General features: G+C 42.4%; 1 protein-coding gene across 1 annotated transcript; it reads right to left on the bottom strand.

Annotated features, from left to right (window-relative positions):
* Positions 1 to 275: 275 nt before the first annotated feature.
* Positions 276 to 19,457, bottom strand: DCT (dopachrome tautomerase). Its single transcript, XM_005014841.6, has 8 exons — positions 18,448 to 19,457; positions 12,626 to 12,925; positions 9,691 to 9,791; positions 8,481 to 8,647; positions 5,967 to 6,146; positions 5,737 to 5,872; positions 3,807 to 4,008; positions 276 to 2,382 (listed from the first exon to the last, which is right to left on the bottom strand). The coding sequence occupies exons 1-8, from the start codon at positions 18,998 to 19,000 to the stop codon at positions 2,201 to 2,203; spliced, it is 1,821 nt and encodes a 606-aa protein (XP_005014898.4). The 5' UTR covers positions 19,001 to 19,457; the 3' UTR covers positions 276 to 2,200.
* Positions 19,458 to 21,087: the final 1,630 nt, after the last annotated feature.

Raw genomic sequence — 21,087 nt, 5'->3', positions numbered from 1 at the left:
CTGGAGGTGGTGTGTTTTCAGGATTGTTTCCCTCAGCTGAGGAGTTTATGAGAATCTTCATCTCCTGTTATAGGACAGAAGGATCTCTTCTCATCCCATTCTGGTAGTAACAGCTTCAGTAAATTTATGCAACAATAGATTGCAGGTATTTATTAACACCCCCGTTGAGGAAAAAAAAAATATATCATATGTATCTTCTATATTTTGGAATACATGAAACATTAGAAATGTTGAAACTAAGCTTTTAAATCAAACTTATTACAGCATTTCCTCGATCCTTTTTGTATGTGCCTATGCGTAACTTTCCTTCTTTTTAACTATTTCATGTAAAGCTTACCTGCACTTCTTCCCTTCACCAAGGACACGACTTTCCTTGCTGTTAGACCACGACTGTACTTTTAAAAGAGAAAAAAAAAAATCTGGTGTCACCAGGTAATTTCCCAGTAAGCCGCGAGAGGGCACGTTGCGCTCTCGGTACGGCTTGCCTAAGCCATATTTTTACAAGCAACTGTAAACTGAACACGGTTTTAAAGTCCTAATTATTAAAGTAATGCCAAGCAAATGCTTTCAAAGCAAACTGTTGCATCCCACCTGGGACATAAGTCCAGGACTTGGAGATTTCTTCATCTTTATTGGCTCTGCTGCTCATCAGTTTGTTGCCACGGGCACTGTGAGCTCTGCACACCCTCTCCCAAAGCAAAGTCTAACAAATAAGATCAGTGGCACCTCACAGTCCCCAAACTTCGTCTCCCAGCCGCTGACAGAGTATTCAACAAGGGGCCCGAGGGACCTGCTATGACACACACTGGCAGAGTGATGCTGAGGCACACTGGGACCCTCCTGAGGACCCGCAGAGCAGCAGAACTGGCAGCAGATCACTTTCCAATTAATGCAACAAGAGCTATCTGAGCACATGGTGAGCAAACCATGACTTTCATTTGCCCCAAAAGTCAATATTTTAAAAGTAAGTTTCATGAGTTATATATACTCAGCGCTATGTGAATACCTGCTGGTATATTCTTCCTAGTCTGCATAGCTAATATTGAGCAGGCCTTGAAGAAATATCGTAGAAATCATTACTAACTGGAATTTTTTTCAAGGCTACAAAAGAAACAAAATTAATTAAAAAAAAAAAAAGGAATTTTTCTACAAGACTCAAGACACACTCTATACAAAATGCAAAATCAGAGCATTCAATTAATGCAACATTGTGCACCAAGCCTGACACAATCTGTCAATCTGTTCAGGACTTCATTTCCTGTGTAGAAAACATAGGACAGCCACTGAAATGTCATTCAAGCCCCTGTTTAAATAAGGAAATATATAGGAAATGTATAAAGTAATATTTAATACAGAGGTATAGAGAGTGCCATATCCAAACCCAATCCCCTATCTGCAGTCCTTGGTGATGAAAGCTCTCTCAATCTTGTTGACTTGAGCCCTGGGTCCCAGACTTTGGAAAGTATTTAATATTCACCAATTTATGAAACAATGCAGCAAAGCCAAAACAGAGAAGGCAAGCAGCATTTTCAACTTCTGTTACAGGTTCCGAACACAGGGGTAAAACTTTTAATCAAATTTTAGGAGAATTTGAGTTTGGAGGTTTATGTGCTACTAAAATCATATTGATCAAAAATAACATATGGAATCATATAAAATAATATTATCATACTTCTGGAGCAAACTTTAACCATGGTGTTCCCACAGTATTTTGCCAAAATGCATAAAACATTTTGAACCTCAAGAAAAAACTACATTATTCAGAGTATTTATTGACAACTGTAAAATAATATGTTATTCAAAGATATATGTAGAGTTTATAATTTTCAGCGCATCCCAGGGCTTCTAAATGAAATCAAAATCACACTGAGATGAAAAAAATATCTTGCTTATTCAAGTTTTTTTTCATCTATTTTGATTCTTAGCTGTCTTGATCTAAATCTATAGAGGATGACTTCTGAATGTCACACTCCAGATAATGTCTGGTAATGAGAAAACCCTGGACTGTCTTGGGCCTTGCACATATGCACCCAGAGACTTTGTATATCACAATTCACAAGATAACTGGAAAACTAAATGAGAACAATGTAGTCAGCTGCCAAAGGTGTGTGTGATAAAGTTAGCTAAACTCAGCTAAGATCTGAATAAATCAATCAAGGTCATTTCCTACAAGAATAAGCAAGGAAATGAAGCAAGGGCACTAGGCCTCTCCCATGTACTTTTTGGGGCTGAAGCTCACATTCACCAGTGGTTCAAAACCTTTTCTCTGCCTTCGGTGCTGGAAAAGTACAAGCAGCAGAATGAGTATGGCCAAAGCTATAAATGCTCCTCCAATCGTAGATCCAATCTTGACAGCCCATGCTTGGGTTTCTTCAAGTGAACCTGGAAATATGAAAAGTCTGAAGTGAGGGCAGCCCAAAACTTCATTTCTCAACTTGCTTGGAACAAAGCAAATATCCCACAGCCTGGTCATTACTATTAGTTGTGTGGCTAAGAGACCCAGTGTCCACAGGGGATGCACCATGTAATCAAGACACATACCAGAACCAGAGATGTTTCCTGCCAGAGAAGTTTACAGCTGAATTTCAGCTCCAACCTTTCAAACAAAGAAAAGTGTAGAGAATGGGAAAGATGCGCCATTGGAAGACTTCACAGTGAGCTAGTAATTTATTCATGTGGGAGTGGAGAAGCAGCAGAATCACAAGATACCTTTGTTCCTCTCTGGGTAAGCCATTCCCAGGGGACAGCAACATTTCTAAAGCAGGAGCACAGACACTAGTCCAGGGAGAGGAAAACTGAAACTCCATAAAAGGGAAAGTTTCCCCTTTTTCAAGGAAATTCTGGGGCCACCCCTGAGAAAAGCACTACCAAGGCAGCTAGCACATCTCCACAAGCCAGGGTTGCCCTGCATGAATGCAGCTTAAGGATGAGGGTTTCAATCTGTTGCAGTCTGTAGGCTTTTAAACAGTTTCCACAGATTAAAACCACAGATACACTGTAAATACTTAGAAGAAAATTCTGTCCACATAGGTCAGATAAAAACCTACTGCTTCTTGAGGGAATAGTGAGATGGAGAAAGAAACTGCTCAGATTTAATCTTTGGTAAAGCAGCTTTCCTTACACTTTTACCTTCTATAAATATTTGCAGCTTGTGTTTCATATTTTGGATTTTGTGCATAAATACTTTGGTTTGAGGGGGAGAGAGGTGTGGAGATTGTCTTTATCTGATTTGTGTCAAAGGTAATTTCAAATGAATACACAAACCCTTAGGCATATCACACTGAAAGGCACAGAAAATCTTTAAAATCAGGGTTTTATATTACAAAGCACCCAGATACATCTCTCCAAGAGATCCAGAGATTATCAGAGTGCATCTCTAATGGGTTTCATGGGACAACATAATTCAGAGCCCTGTGCAAAACAAGTATTTTCTAGTGACCTGCATTAGCCATACAAGCTCTCTGGCAGAGCGCCTGACCTCTGACAGGTTAAAGGATTGTAACAGACAACAGCAGTCCTGGGGAGAGGAGCCAAAATCAAAGCCTCCTTAGCCCCAAAGGAGCATTGCTGTCAGTGCGAGAGCGGTTCAAGCTCATGCATTTTGCTGCAGAGCAGGAGAAAACTAACTATATACATTCTTCTAATTACCACAGCTTATCTGGTGTGTTGTAACTACCTAAGCTACTCCATGGGATTGCTAATGAACAGATGAACAGACCCATGCTTTTGTGAGCAGTGCATTATTTTCCAGATATCTGTGTCACTGAAAACTTGAGCTATCTCATCTCTTGGTCTCTGAGACATACCTGGCAGGTCAATGGCATAGGTGTAGCCAAGCTGCTCCGCAGTTTGGAAGAGTTGGTCATTGGTCACAGGAGGGAAAAAAGGGACCATATTGTACAGTCTGTTGTGACCGATAGGGGCCAGCTCCTCAGGCCAGGCATTGTCAGGGGGGTTAAACCGCTTCATCCACTCGTCAAAGATGGCATCAGTGAAGGAGTGAAGAACCTGAAAATTCAGGCATAGATAGGCACACGTGTTTATTAAGCTCTTTCTGAACTCAAAAGGTTTTAAAGCGGTTCCCCAGTTCAAAGCATGTCTTGAGAAAACCATATGAGTGATAAGAAGTGTAGAAGGTGCAGAGACACTCATGACCTGAGAGTTAGCAGACGTGACCTAAGGCTGCAGCCTCCCCTTCACAAACACAACAGTTGTGTCACCTGAGGCCACAATGGGGCTCATGCTGTCACTCGGAGTCCTGGGGTTGCTGAAATTCTGTCTGCCACTTCCCAGGCTGGGGACCAGCCAGCACAGTTCCTGAAGGACCTACCAGCTCGCACGTTCCCCCACCAGACATACAGCAGCAGCCTGGGGGTAAATACACTCTCACCTATGGTGACAGCAGCTTTTAAAAGAGAGAGAGAAGGGTAATCTAATTCAGGTGGGATTTACAGAATGGGAAATCAGAAAAAATTGTGAGAGTTGAGTAAATTAATCTTCTTCAAGAGACATTTTGCTATATACTTTCTTGTTGCTGTAGTGTATAGCGAGCTCTTCCACTGGACAGTTTGGTATCAGCTGGCAGTGAATAGGCAGGTCCTACCTCTCACTTGAGGGCCCACTGAGTTTATTCAGGTAAACATACCTCTCAAACCTATTTTACTCATCTTAACATGAAGAGGAAATAACAGGAAATTTGATTCCTTCATCCTCATTTTATAGTATATCCAGCTCCACATCTCCAGGTACCCACAAATTGATCAAGTCCTGTCCAGTGAGCAGCTTAGATCAGTTTATAAAACACTAATACAGACAGTTGTCTTCAAGTTGAGTTCAGACAACTAGTATAGTTGGTTGGGGCTGTTTAAATTAATTTCTGGTGTGCTTACATTTTTCATGTGCTGTCCTGAAAGAAAATTAGAAACTATCTTATTGAAAATAATCCTTCATATAAAATTATAGAGTAGTGAAACAAAGGTTGGACTGTTTAAGTAGGAATTCATGTAGGAATTCAAGAATTATGAAGGAAATAAACTAGAGAACCACTACATAAGTATTTGGTATAATTTCTCCAACAAAAGACTGCAAACTTAAAATAAAAGTAAGAAATAAATGAATCGTATTAGAATTTCTCAATATAATCACTGTTGTTTAATCTAACAAAGAGGAAAAGAAATTGGCATGAATTTATTAGATAAGGAAGACATGTAGCAGTCAGCTGCTGGCTTTTTATTTGCACATAGCTGTTCACGCTGCTCACTGCACTGCAGTACTGTACTAACACAGCAGTGAAATCACGTTAGTTCTATTCCCCAAGTGACCCTGAAATTAGATGTGCTTCATGTTAGATAGTGAAGTTTGAAACAAAGAAACAAACTCAGTCTACTGCTCTAAAATAATTAACCCAATTTTCAGGTTTTTCTTGTTGCTGTAAGACTTCTGGTAAAAGACATTAAATTTAGATACCACCTAATGAAAGAATTCAGGGCAGCGTGACTTGGAATAGCAGCTTTTCTCCCTAGAAACTTATTTTATGTCTCACAAATCACCCTGAGATTTCTTCCATCTTTATTTGACCATCACACAAGTGTGGCAGAGTTCAAGAACAGAGTGTTTTTATATTTAAAAGACTCATTTTTATGGGATTAATTTTACTTCCATTTCTGCTAATCTCTGGTGAGATAGCTGCCTTGAAGCCACAGCCACTGACATTTTTCTTGGGGGAAAAGGCCATACCACAAAGATGGGATCATTGGCAGCTGCATGAGGGAGAACACTGGTCCCATTCAGGAAAGAGTGAGCCAAATTATGGAGGCTTAGCATTGGCGAGTTCAGGGCTCCCTCTGGTTTATTGAAGCCTTCCAGTGCATTCCTGTGGACAGGTGAAAGGTGCAATTAGTAACCACATTTTGCTGATGAACGCACAAATGAAAAATACCCATGACCCAGCTGGCTCTAGGACAAACCTGAAGCTGAAACTGGAATTGCGGAAAAATGGGGGGCTGTCGAACTCCTGCAGGGAAAGGCACCTCCTGACATCTTCCACAGTGGGCAACTGCTCTCCCGAGTCCCTCTGCGGTCTCCGCCGCAGTGGCCCCTCATCACTCCCATTGCACAGTGTCACCAGGCGGTTGTAATCATCCAAGCTGAGCGTGAAACAGAAAGAGGCACAAGTTAGGGAAAGGTGGTGAAGCCAGGCTTGTAGGCTTTTTTTCATATAGGATAAAAGACAAACAGGTTGACCAGTCAGGTTGTAAGGTATCCTTGGAGATCTTCAAAAGCCACCAGGACATGGTCCTGGGCAACCTGCTCTGGATGGCCCTGCTGTAGCAGGGGGTGGATCAGATGAGCTCCATAGGTTCCTGCCAACCTCAACCATGCTGTGATGCTGTGATTCTGGGGCCACAGCTGCAGGTGTGAGAGAGCAGAGCTTAGGGACAGACACCCCATGGGCAGGCCCAATTCACATCCCATGGACTGGAAGTGGAAGTTATTGCTGAACTGCCAGTCCTGAACAAGGACAATTTTTCTAACTCAATAAAAAGCAAAAAAGCAGGAAAGTCTCACTGTGGGCTGTGGTAGAGAAAAGCAATATATGACACAAAACTGATTTTCAGTTTCCATCCTTCATCTCTTTTAGAAGAAAAGCAACTGCAATGCATTGCACCTTCTTTTTCAGGACCTCAATGATAGTCTGCTGTTGCAGGGGCTGCCTACTAGTTAGTGAGGGGAAACTCTCTAGTATCAGGGACAAAAAGAAGGACAGAGGAGGAGAAAAATGTAACACTCAGGAAAAAAAAAAATCTGTGTTATTTAACACAAAATGGAATTTTCATAAATTCCTTCTCTCTTTAACTTTAGCAAGGCAAAAATTTACTCATTCCAGTTTCCAAGAAAAAAAAAAAATCTTAGAGAAAAAGTAGGGACTGGGGTTAAAGCCAACTGGTGCCTTTAAAGCTAGAAATTCAAGTAGCACTTTAGATACCCAGATAAAGAGACTTTCCTGTAAAGCCTTGAGCTCTCAGTACCTTCATCTGGCTGGCTCCACGCTGCCCCAGATCTGACCGGAGCTGATATGAGCATTAGAACTGGCAGCGTCCTATGTCATACTGCCCTGGTCCTGGACATGAACACATCATCAAAGCCCTGCACTTAAACAAATCAATAAATGCCTACTAATAGCTGGCAGCAAGAATGTTGTTATCTTTATGTTCTTTCCTGTGTGAAGTCTTGGCCATTTCAAGGTCAGTCACTGAATCAAAATCACAGAATGGCTTGGGTTAGAAGAGACCTTAAAAATCACCTCATTCCAACCCCTCTTCTATGAGCAGGGACACTTCCCACCACACTGGGCTGCCCAAAGCCCCATCCAGCCTGGCCTTGAGCACCTCCAGGGATGGGGCAACACAGATTCTGTGGGCAACCTGCACCAATGCCTCACTCTCATAGTAAAGAAGAAGACAAAGAGTCCCTCCCCAGCTTTCCTGTAGGCCCACTTTTGTTATTAGAAGACCACCATAAAGCCTCCCAGGAGCCTTCTCTTCTCCAGGATGAACAACCCCAACTCCCTCAGCCTGTCTTCATAGGAGAGGTGCTCCAGCCCTCTGAGCATCCTCATCGCCCTTCTCTGTACTCATTCTCACACTTCCATGTTCTTCTTGTGCTGGGGGACTTCAGAGTTGAATGTAGCACTCCAGGTGGGGTCTCACAGGAACAGAGTAGAGGAGCAGAATCACCTCCCTTGACCTGCTGGCCATGCTTCTTTTGATACAGCCCAGGATAAGGCTGGCTTTCTGTGCTGCAAATGCACATTGCTGGCTCATATTCAGTTTTTCATTAACCAACATCCCAAAGTCCTTCTCTGCAGGGCTGCTCTCTATCCACTTGTCATCCAGCCTTCAGTCACATTTGGGATTACCCCAGTTCAGGTGGTCCCCAATATAGACCATATTGCCGAAAAAGATGTTAAATAGTACCGGTCCCAGTACGGCCCCCTTAGGGACACCACTCATCACTGGTCTCCACCTGGACATCGATCCATTGACTGCAACTCTTTGAATGCAACCATTCAAACAATTCCTTACCTACTGAGTGGTTCATACATCAAATCCATGTCTCTCCATTTTAGACAGGACAGTGCCAAATGCTTTTCACAAGTCCAGGTAGGTGATGCTAGTTGCTCTTCCCTTCTGCTGTAATTCCATCACAGAGGGTGAACAATTTGTCAGGCACAATTTGCCTTTAGTGAAGCCATGGTGGCTGTCACTAATCATCTCTGTTTTCCATGTGTGTTAGCAAAGTTTTGAGGAGTCCCAAAATTTCCAGGAGTGCTATAGTTTCCATAGTCCCAAAGCCACTCTAAATATATCAGTTAGGATCTCACCCTATACAAGGAAACATTTCTCAGCCCACCTCTTACTTTCTATAATGCCAAAACAAGATTTGGTCAGTACACAGGCTTGCCCTAGGTATTCCAGTACCTGTTACAAACTATTTGCCACCGGGAGAATCTGGAATTCAGGCTGATTAGCCCCAGGTCATCTGGCCGCGATGCTCCAAAGAGCTGGTCCGTGCACACATCACACACATTTCTACCCGTGGCAAAGTCCCAGTAGGGCAGTGCGAAGGAGTCATTGCCCAGCAGTCGCTGCAATGGACAGAAACACATTAATGGAGAATCACCTTCAAAGGAAAGAGAAAGAAAGTGATTCCTGTGAGTCATCGCTGGGCATCCTGTATTCTGCTTTGCACTTGGAGGCAACTACACACGCTTCATAGTGCTGCTCCAACTGCTTTCAAAAGACTGGGGCGTTGAGCAAGTCCTAGCAAAGACATTATAACTGGTTAATCTATTGTTAGATTGCCCTTTTTTTGGCCATGTTAGCTCTTGTACCAACTGAGAGACTGAGCAGGAAAGCAGAAGCAGAGATTAATTGAGCCTTAAACAACTAAGAGGCTTTCTGATTGATGCAAGTGGGTAATGGGTAAAATTGTGTGTGTGGTTTGCTTTTATTCCAGCAAGGCTAGCCCTGGGGAAGAATCTGAATTTGTACTAATAGAGGAATACAGTGTATTTGCTTGTATTTGCTTGTTAGATACAATTTCATGCAAGAAAGATCCTGCAATTATTTAGACACCAACCATGTTCATTAGAGATCTGCAAGGCTGACATACAGCAACACTGTTAATGTAGAAATACTGCAAATGGAAATGAGTCAGTGCTTGGGCAACTGACTGCCGGGTACATTAATGTATATTTATTTAAAATATCTACACCTAAATATAGGAAAATATAGAATCTATAACATGGTGTATTTAAAGAGGGTATTATTTGGTGTTGCCTTCCTGCTTGCTGTCTGATTTCCAGCAGACATTATTAACAGGTTTTACATGTAAGTGTTTCTTTGATTTTATTAATGAATTGTGCTAATTCGTATCTTCTGCTCTCTGTTGTAAAGAAGAAAAATCTCCAATATAACCTTCACATCATTGTTCACAGTAAGAAACTGTGAACTGTATCAAAAACATTAATTTCCCTTTAGATAAAAAGGATCAGTGAGCAAACAGTCTTGAGAGTTTGTGAAAGAATCAGTCCTAGGAAATAACTTCTCCTAGGCTGAAGCAACAAAGATGTGCAGTGCAGCAAAAGAGAGAAGCTGTATGAGGAAAGGAAGAAGCTGTTTAGCTAACCTGCAGGTCTCTCTCCAGCAACAGCAAATGGTACCTATGCCAAGTCACAAAGGCAGGTCCTTGATGGGAGAAATCAATAGCTGTGAAGGGACGGCCTGGCCCTACAAAGGGAAGATAAAATAAGCACTTCAGCACCAAATGAAGCCAGAAATAAAGTCAGCGCCTTCTTCTGTTGCCCTCAGCTGAGTTACATAAAAACCTGCAGCTCTGCACCTTTGCAAAGAGCACACAGATCAGAAGCTGCAACACTTACAGGGGACAAGGGAAACTCCTCTGAGGATACTGACTTCAGTGCTTCCCAAAACTTCACACTCCCCAAAAAGTTGGATATCGTGCAAATTTCTTCACATTTTTACAGATCTTTTTAAGAAACTGTCTTACTGTCAAAAATCTTAGCTACTTGCTAACATGTACCACTTTGTCTCATTCTCTTGTTCAACAGCAGGACTTACACAGTGTACCTATCAAGAGAAACTCAACACTTCCCATAACCTGCCAGCAGCAATTCAATATGTCCTTTACCACTTTTCTTCAAATCCTGATTGTTATTTCTCTTCAGGCTTCTGCTAGTTCCCACTGCAGAAGCTAGTGAGGGAGACAGCTAAAGCAATGAGAGGTTTCTGCAGTGATTCACAAGGAGGAGAAGCAGGAATCTGGGAAGGGAAATTTGGTGGTGTTAAGCTTTTTGCTACAGTCCTGGCCAATTTTTCCCTTACTGTACGTGAGAACCTCAGCAAAAGAGCTACCCCCACAATTTCAACAATCCTCAGTAAATTCTCATGGTATTTTTTTTTCCAAAAGTGTAATGGCAAAATAGTTCCTTCTTAGTTTAGCTCACTGATTGCACCTCCTTTTCGTTTTTTTTTTTTTTCAGATAAATTCTTATCTTAGCAAAAACATGCTACTTGATGCAACATAGCTGAACCCTCAGTGAAAGAAAATGCAAAGCTGCCTGTAATGCCTTAATGCATGCTTTGTACCTAAATATTATTTTCCAAGCAGATCATAAAAGCTAGTTGCATTTTTTGAATTAAATCTCATGCTAGATTTCAGGAGAAATTCAGACCGTTTCATTCTATAAATCCAATGAATTTAGGGGTTTCTCTTGAGGTTCACTAATAAACCTCATCTTATTTCCTTACAGGACTACATAATTTTGTAGTGTCCAACAGGCTAAAATAGCTGCAGTCATAATGAAAAAAAAAAAAAAAAAAAAAAAAGGCAGAACAAAAAACTGCTTCCACAAGAACAGCTCCTCAGGCATCAGCTGTTTGATCTGACAGCACAGGTTCCCACCCTGATGTTTCTCAGAATACAGAATGCTTCACAGTGTCTGAGTGACAGTATTGGAGGTGAGCAACTCTCTCAGAAGAGTTTTTGATTGACATCTGTCTGATACAGCATATGTTTCTGAATATGATAATCCAGCAGGTTTTTAAAGTATACATTTTTAAGCTGAAAAAATCTTCATAAAGAACACACACAATGGAAATGTCTTTAGATGGGTACTTGGTTCAGAAAGATTGAAAAGATTTTCTAATTAGTCCCCTAATTTCTACTCAAAATTAACCCGCTTGTCTCCTTGCTCAAGTCATCACGGACATGGAAATTCAAATTTATGGATCTCTACAAAGACAAATTAGTTATCATTCATGGTTTTATTTTTAACAAGAAATATTTCAGACACTTATCAATTCTGCAATAAGCGTTTCAGCAAAATACCACATATAAAATCTGCTTCAAATCCCGCCTGCATTTCCTTGATGTAACCAACCTGATACACTCCCATCCTAATTTTGATATCCAATCATCCGACCATATTTGTCTTTAAAACAGCATTTGGAGAAGAGCAACACAGTGGGAGAAACTACACCATACACATGAAAAATAAGACACTGAAAGACGAGGGGCCTCAAACCACATTTGGATTTGCTTATTGCTTCAGCAAGCTTTAACCCACATGTGGGTTTATTTATCTCTGCAGCAGCAGTGAAAGTTGCTTCTTCCCTTTTCTACATGACTGTACTATTGCCTGGAGGACCTTTGTTTGTGGTAGGCCAGAGACAGCTTCATTCAGTCCTGTAAAATGGGACAGTGTCAGAAAGGGAAACGAGAAAACCAGATGCGGGGTAAAAGATACCCTCTAGCAAGAAGGTAAATGTGGGTAAATTTCACGGGCTGTCTCACTCAGATGGAGACACTTAAATGCTAAATTCCACAGCCTGCATGTAGCTCTGCTGGGTAGAAAAGCCGTACTGCTGCCTCTTCCTGAGGGACCAGGGCTTTGTGAAATGGGGCCGGCATAAATACTTCAGTCTAGAAGAGCCATGAGGACTAGGAATCCTGATTTGGGAGAAAGTGTGGAGATGATAGATGCCTAAACATCTAACCTAGTTAGTTTTTAAAAGCTATCTCTGGTTCTTCAGGCAAATCCCACCTTTAGTGACTTGCTGAAGGCCACAGAAAGCAGTAGCACTCCAGTCCCCAAAATCTGGATGGTCTCTGCCTTCACCACTGCAGAGCCTCCTTCCCACTGCTGCTGCATCTACCTTATACTCTAGACTAGGAATGTCTTTTTGAAAGGGATCACTGCCTGACCACGCTTTGGTTCACCCAAGAGAGTAACCTGGGAGCCTGTAAACTGCCTGCCTGTCAGATAGAAGAGACATCAAAGTGCAGCTGGTGTGCACTCTGATGCCTGGGGGAGTTCAGTCACCAGGACCAGACTGCAACAGGTCTGAAGCAGGTCTGAACTGCCCCCAAATGCAGATGTCGACCAGATCCCCAGCACCAAATATTTTACTGCAGAGACCTCTTACTGGGCTTCACTGCTTGCTAAAGTATCCCAGCTGTATTAAACATACTTACCCTTGTTCAGCAATACTTTTTATCCTCTCCTTTACCTGCAAAGCCCTTGGGTAAGAAAAGCACTAACCTAGTAGTGTGTCTCTGACTGAGTAGTAATGAAGCCAGACAAAGTAGTTATAAATGCTACAATTGGCAATTTGCGGTTCCTCTCCAGTGGGACCAAGCAGACTTATCCGGTGCTGAGTTGTAATTACATAGTCCGGGTGAATGGTAGTCTTTGCACGGTCTAGAGCATCGAAGAACTGCTCCCTCTCCTCTGCTGTCAAGGAATGGATGTTCTTCCTGACAACTGGCGGCTTCCTGACATTGCAGTCGGGGCCCGTCCAGCCAAATTTGCAGTCACCACAGTTGTAGCCAGCAAAGTTTCCTGAATAAAGAGGGAAAGAACAGTCAAGAAAATACGAAATGGAGAGAACTAACACTAAAATGCAGAAGAACTATGAATCATCTTTCTTTTTCCCCAGACATTTCAATTCCTGGAAGGGACAGCAGCTGAGCAGACTGGCAGCTCTGCCAACTGGTTAACTAGAAGGATGGCTCGCTTCCCAGAGCCACGGCAGGGCCAAGAATCACACTCAGCTGGTTGGGGAGGCAAAGCACTGGATAATGGGCTTGATGCCCCAAGGCGCTAAGAGCTCCATGAAGCCTTCAGGCATGTGAGGAGTCTCACTGAACAGAGAGTTAAGCACTTCAGGTTAAGCAGGTGATTAAATGCTTTGCTTGATTGGCCCTCAAGTACTCCCAGACTTCCAGGATTAAACCCAAAAAACAGCTCACATGGATATTTAAACACAGAGAAAGATCCCCAAACAAAACAAAACAAATGCAAAAATTAAATAAATAAATAAATATAATGAATAAATACATATAATAAATAAATAAAAATAAACAGTTCTTTTAAGGACAAAGCCCAGGGAACACCAATGTCCATTCACAGTGTATCTGGCAACCAGCACAGCCCAGGACAAGCACCAGAGGTGCTGCCAGTCACACTTTAAGCATTATTAAATAGCGTTGAAATTAGAGCCTGAGAAATAGGGCGACACTGTCATTTCTCGCTGGCATCATTCCTTAGGCAAGTAATCGGGTCCACTCCAGGCTATCAACTCAGATCCCCTGACATGGCGGAAGAGCCCAGGGGGACAGAGCTCGCTTTAAGCACAGCACAGGCACCATGGCCTCCTGCCTGCTGTGGCAGGGCGCCAGAAGCAGCAGAAAGGCCCCACTGCAGCTCCCAGACCTGTGCTGGGGGACAGGGCCATGACCACTCTGTCAGCACACATCTGTGAAGTTTGCAAAGCAGTGGTGTGGGATAATGGGCATTGCTGCCCGGGAGAAGGAGGGCATGAAGAGACAAGTAGGGCTCCCCTGGGATCTCCCCTCCATTCTCCAGAACATGCACTGAGACTCTTGTGACCCCACATACACACAAACACTCCACAAAGACCATACCAACCCTCTTCCAAAGTGCCATAAAACCTCCTCACACACCTGTGCTGCCAGACCCAGGATGAGTTTGGGGCTAATATGGAAATGGGGAAGTGGCTTGTGAAGAGCTCCTGGACTAGCAGACATCCCTAGGCCATAGGCATGAGACTGTGAGCAAAACAACGGATAACACTAAAGATTTCAGATTGTCAGGGGCTATAGGGCTTATTATGAATTTCAAAGATCCCCAAGGTTACAAGGGAGGCTGTGTAGCTTAGGGCCTGTTACCCGTCAGGCTGTGTAGCTAATGGCTAGCTCTAGGATGAGGGATGCTGAGCTGTAAACATATGTGACAGACACTAGGAGGTTGTGAGTGTGCTTAACTACAGGTTCAGAGAGTTTGTGGCTACTTCAGTGGCAATGAGATCAATAAGCTATCATGAAGCTTAAGGACCACAAGCTTAAGGACCAGCTTAAGGACCACAAGAGTGAAGACTTCAGCCAGGTCTTGGATTGTGCGAAGCCTGATGGCATACCTTGACAAGAGTTTCCAAGTGTATGGCTTACCTTCCTTCCCCATGTTTTCTTTAAACACTTCTATAAAAGATGCACGAATAGTTCAGTACACATCTATATGCCAATCTCAGAAAGTGGTGGGGAAAAAATATTAACAATAATTATTTTTAACTTCTCAGTGAACTCAGACTATGTCATATAAACATCATGATCTGTACTAGCAACCACATGACTGACTGCAGTAGTCTTTTCACAATAATCTTCTGTAGTGTTTTTTGTTTTTTGTTTTAGGTGTTGCAACAGATCTGTATCCCATTACTACAACTTTATCCTTTAGAACTCAAAATAGCATTTAGTTCATGTCTTCTTAATCAGTATTCTTCTAAACCAAATTGAACTATCCAACTGCAATACTTTTTTTTTTTTTTATTTAGCCACAAGTGTCCATTTTCAGGGTCTATTAAATCAGTGTACCCAACATTTTGCCTAATTCAACACGTACAGCTTGTATGCGATAAGTACATGTACAAATGACCATATTCCCTTTCACATATTATAGCACTCTGTCAGCAACTGTCATTAGACCATTGCAGTTTAAGAATTAATATTAGGTTGACTGAAATGAATTGCAGAATGCACATAATGGATTCAAAACTGAAATTAGACAGGAACTAAACATTCTTTGTTACCTCCCAGCTACATTCATGCCATAACCACAGCTTTTTTCTAGAGATATTTTTGTTGCTAACAACACATTGCATGAAACATACAGCAAGCAGCATCCTGACAACAGCCTTACAATTGTATTCTTGATCATGGCTTTTTGTAAAAAAATGGAAGTAAAGCTGGATCTTTCTGTTTTACTAATCTTATTCTGTTGCATTTGTCTCTGCTTAAGGAAAGACATTATTGTCTGTTAAAGCCTAAAAATTGAAAGGAAATGCTTTGTCTGTTTGTCTCTTTTCCGCAGAAAAATTAAATGAATTAAAAACTATAAAAATAATCTGGCCCCATGTTAACTAACCAATCACCACTGTTGGTTTGTGTTTGGGATTTTCATTTTTTCAGAAATGTTCAGCACCCAGACCTAGGTGGAGATGACTTTCAGAAATTTTTCCTCAATTAACAGCTACAGCATATGGCCAAATTTTCCTTCATCTTTATCAAGTTTCTAGCAAAATTCAAATGGAGCACTTACTGCAAGAAATCTAGCATCCCCATATGGAAAATACAGGCTCCTCTTCCTCTGAGCTCCTCCAGGCTTCCTACCATACGGTCACCAGCTATGTGACATGTTTAAATGGTGCTATCTAAACAAATGTGAAAAGCTACACAGGAGTTGCAGTTTCCATAGCTATTGCTTATGCTACATTTGAACAATAAATTAAATGGTGACAAGATAGCACTGGAACGCAGTTGTTTATATTGTTAAAACTTTAGACAGAGCCTTGGCGTGGTCTGTCCAGGAACCATTTCAGATAGGTGGTCTGCACACAAAGTTCATTCAGTAAGATGCTTTAATAGTACAGATGTGCACTGTTCCACGTCCCTTCAAATGAGGATATTTAATTTACTGTGATAGGTACCATAACCACAGATGCCTAATGAAAAACACACATCATACCATTTAAAACTCTGGTGTGCAGACAGGCAACCAGTGCAAAACAGTTTTATACATATATACATGTATATACATACACCAATAGACACAGACTCACAATCACCACCAATGTAAATACATCAAATCTAATTCAAACCTCATTCAGTCATTAATTAACTTTTAGCATTATTCTAGAAATGCCTTTGCATGAAGCATCAAGCTGACCACAGCAGAAGCAAGCCCAGGAAACCTTTCTTAAAATCATCTTTAAGGCTGCCACCCTAATGTTTTGTCACTGGTATGTTTAGAGAACAAAGACTGCAAGGAGAAAGAAGAATACAACAAGGAATATATGAGAGAGAGAAAGAGAGAAAGAAAGAGGGAAAGAGAGAGAAGGAGAGAGTAGAAGCAGAATGAAACAGATTTAAAAAGCTGAGATCGGACAGCTCAGCGGAAGGAAGGCAGCGAGAGACTACCCAACATTACAGCTGTGTAAGCTAGGACGCAGACCAGCAAATATCAAATGATGGTATTTACCTTTGTTTGGACAAACAAATTAATCTCTGCCCACACTGCTCCCCACTTTACTCACAGGTTTTAATGCCCTAACTACACAGACTTCATAAATATTATTATATGCCCACATGCTTTGGCGCTCTTCCGACTTGGGGTCTGTGCCTAAATGTGATGCCTGAGTTTAGTTTTAGAGGTATGTAAGAACCTTTAAAAAAAAAAAAAAAAAAACATATATATATATATCCATTTTTTTTGTAAAGTGTCTGGAAAAGTACTTCCACACAAGCATTTGAAATCTAGTCAAAGCAAGAGATAAAATTTGATTTATAGCTTATTGTCTGTTGCTATTGTTTCAGACAAACCTCAATAACACCATCTATCCACTTAAGTCATCTGCCACCACCTCTCTGCTTTCAGTTCATAACAGCATTGCAAAACTTAACCTCATGGACCGAAATCTTCTGCTATGTGTCTTCCTCAGACTGATTTGGGCTTTTCTGATAGCAAGGGCCAAGGTGTATTTTAGATAAAATAGGTCAGCTATTTCTAAGAATCATATTGAAGGAAAGTAGGCTATTCTTAATATGTTGGACACTTCAAACAACATTATATATCCAAAAAGAAATGCCAGGCTGCATTTGAAATCTGTCTAGCAGGTACTGTCAGTGCTGGAGACATGCTTTTTAAATGGGGATAATATTGGTAGTAGGGGCACGACTGGTCCAGATGATCTTGGAGGTCTCTTCCATCCTTAATGTTTCTGTGATTCTAGGACTCCTGACACCACACCCTGCCAGCCCTGCAAAGAGCCAGGGCTGAGGTTGGGCTCCTGCTCATTTTAACCCTCCTTAAACAAGGGCTGCTCTTGAAAAAAAAAGGACCTGCCTCCTTACCTTGCCGTGACCTCACCTTCCTATTCCTTTCCTGGTCCCTAGTACAGGAAAACCTGTCCATTTGGACTGGGTTAGCTTTCAAGCACATCAGCTCCCTGATTCATTTTGCCTCCCAGTGGGTGAAGTCAAAGGAAAAAGACAGGGTGGCCTCTTCGGCAGTCATGCAGTGCTGAACACAGCACTGAAATGTCTAAAACTCTGTGGAAGAAGGGTGATGAAGGACTACAGGAACAACTTTAGGGACAGAGAGGAAAGCCCAAAAGACTACATAAGAGAAAATGTTTTTGTTGTTGTTGTTGCTGTTGTTTTAAGAGAAAACGCTCTTGAACTGAAAGCCCTGTACAGTACTATTGGGGCTTGGCCATAAACATGACAGTATTTTTAGGAAAGTGATAATTCTCTAAGCTTTCTAAGAATCATAGAATCATTTAGGTTAGAAAAGACCTTCAAGATCATCAAAACCCACAACCTAACACTACCAAGTCCTCCATTGACCCATGTCCCTTATTACCACATCCACATATTTTTAAAATACCTCCAGGGACAGGGAATCCACTACATCCTTGGGCAGCCTGTTCCAATGCTTGACTGCTTTCTCTGTGAAGAAATTCTTCCCCACATCCAAGCCAAACCTCCCCTGGTGCAACTTGAGGCCATTGCCTCACATCCTATCACTTGTCACCTGAGAAAAGAGACCGACACCCTCCTTGCCGCAGCCTCCTTTCAGGTAGCTGTAGAGAGCGACAAGGTCTCCCCTCAGCCTCGTTTTCTGCAGACTAAACTGCCCCATTTCCCTCAGCCACTCCTCATATGTCTTAGGTACTAGTCCCTTTGCCAGTTTCTTGATGCCTTATGCCATCTGGGATGTTTCTGGCCTTCACAAAACAGCTAGCAGACACATTCATCCCCATCCCCTCACCTCACGGCTGCACTCACCTGTGCACCAACAGCTCTGGTTGAAGAACTTGAGTGGCCACCATTCCCGGTCATCCACATTTCGAAGAGTGTAGGGGCCACTCCAGGGCTGAGTGTCCACCTGTACCCCCTGGCAGCGTCCTCTGCCCTGCAGGGACCCACACACATTGCCTGGCTCCGGCCCCAAGGCCGGGCAGCAGCGCTTCGACCGAATGGCCTCCACCGTCATGCAGACACGGGGGAACTGTGCCTCTGCCCCGCGGGGACAACAGCAGCTCAGGCAGCTCAGCACAGCCCAAAAAAGCCACCTCAGGGCACCCATTGCTGCTGGGTGCAGCCTGGACCCGAGTGAGGGGAGCACAGAGCTCTCCTCTGTGGGACAACCTGGCCTGGCAGCAGCTCCCCTGGGATAATCGCTCTCACTACTGAGGATGCTGGTGTCGGGTGTTTGTTTAATCCTGGTCTCTAATTGCCTTGAATGTGGTTCAAAAGCCAGGAGCTTTGGTTCAGCAGTGCCTGCCCAACAGCCACGGCTTTGAGCGGGGCTTATATCGAGGTTGGGAGAAGCCCTCATTAGAGGGATTAGCACGGCACAAATCCTCGTGTTTTGCACATGACATCAAGGGCAGAAAAGACGCCAGCGTGAGAGCAAGTCCTGAGGGCTCTGGCAGCTTGTCAAGAGGGTGAATGCCTCGGATTTATTTCCCCAGGACTTGTCGGTCTTTCACGCACTTTGAGAAATTGATGGTCTTGTTTTAGCTGAGGTGGCTGGAGAAACAGATTTATTTTTTTTAATCACAACCCTGTAAACAGATGATAAAAAGAAGGGGAAAAACCTTCTTTTTTTAGTTCATTCACTGCTAGATAACACTTTCCATGAAAGCAGTATCTGTAGAAAATGAACTGGAAGTACAGAGAACATAGGTACATCCTTAACAAAAATTAATAAAACTGGGAGTAATAGCCTGGGATGGAGACTCCATCTGCTGACTAAAGAATTCCAGTGCTTGCACCGTAAATATTTTAGTGGCAAGTGGAGAAGGATTCATTTCTTAGTAGCCTTTTTACATTTAAAATAAATTATTTAATTGTTTTTCAAGGGTGAGTGGTACTTGTCTGCTCTCTAATCCTTTCTCCGTCATTACACCAGAGATTGTTATGGGGCTGGTCTGGCTGCTAGACTTTCAGAACGGTCACAGCTGAGCATTTGTTATCCACCTGGCAGGAGACAGCCTGTAAGATCAATACACGTACGAGACATGCAGACAAGTGGTTTTGTTCAGAACATAGACAAAAATGGCTTTAAAAAGCTGCTAGCTAGCAAGCAGCAGTTCTTGCCCACGATGCAACTCCTGTGCTACAGGAAGAAAATAAATAAATCAAAACAAAGTAGTGATAAGTCATGAGAGGAGTCTGAAACAATATCTATTAGTTCAGCTCCATCGTGCTGAATAAAAAGTTGCATCTCCCACTGCTTCACTGAAAGCTTTCTCTATAACCCCCACACACACCTCTATTGATTAGCCATCTTTATAAGTATGTATAATGAAAACAGCTGTGTTTGCAGCCATGATCGTGTCTCTGCTATTCAATACTTCCATGGATGTTCAACCAGACCATTCTGGCACAAGCAGCCTATTACCCATGCAGCACATTTATTGCCTTTGTGCAGCTAAGTCACCCCCCCACACTGCAGACACTATCATCAGCACTTTCAGTTTTTATATCAAAAATTTATTAGGTGCCAGACAAACTAAAACATGACACTACTTCATTTATAAAAGCACAAAGCCAAATAGCAATACCACACGATATGGAATGGTTTCACCTTACCTCCCTTAGGATTCAATTTACCTGGAACTGACTTTTGCCTCCTGCTATCCTTGCATGCAAAAATAAGGCAAAGTTGTAGGAGTTGGAGAAATATGTTGCAGAAATATGTTGAAGAAGCTCAGGAATTATAAATGGAGCTCAGGAATTGTAAATGGAGGCACTAACTCAAAAACACGCTCAACTATGCACCTCCCCAGACTCCTCAGCACCTGAAAACACCTCTCTGGTGTGGGAAGATCAGTCCTTGGACATAGGTTAGGGGGTGTTTTGAACCAGCGTTACCAACATATCATGTTACAGCAGTTAAAGTGAAGGAAGAAGAAATAAGTAATTTTTAAGGTAGTTGGATTAGAGTGTGGAGAAAAGGAACAGAAGACAGACAACACTATGGAGATTATATAGTTAGCAAGGGAAGAAAAACCCTGAGTAGAAGTACATAAATAATTTCCCTTGAATACTTCCCTTCATCACAACAGCATCATTTTACAAAATTGGGAACATGCTATGGCATGGAGTACCGGAATAGATGTAGTGCTAGGCTTTAGTCCTTAGGTCCTTTGGTCTCTCAGCAGGACAGCACCTGGACAGACAGCAGATCCCACATCATGTCAGTGCCGTTCCACGCCTGCCAGGATCAGCAGCCACCCACCTCTGCATGACAGACAGCGTGGAAGACAGTGAGCAACATTTCAGAAAGACAGTTGCCTCTTGATTGTTTACTAGAAAAGTGGCAGGCAGTGTCCCCTACTTAGTGCCTCACTGTTCAGAAGTTACCACAGCTTCCCCTCAGCTATTTTGATTGAATAAAGGAGCCATTATTAGGGCTGC

This window comes from Anas platyrhynchos, chromosome 1 (assembly GCF_047663525.1).
Source record: "Anas platyrhynchos isolate ZD024472 breed Pekin duck chromosome 1, IASCAAS_PekinDuck_T2T, whole genome shotgun sequence".
NCBI lineage: Eukaryota > Metazoa > Chordata > Aves > Anseriformes > Anatidae > Anas > Anas platyrhynchos.
Note: the sequence above shows the minus strand (reverse complement) of the source record. Positions and strands in the feature narration are given on the sequence as shown.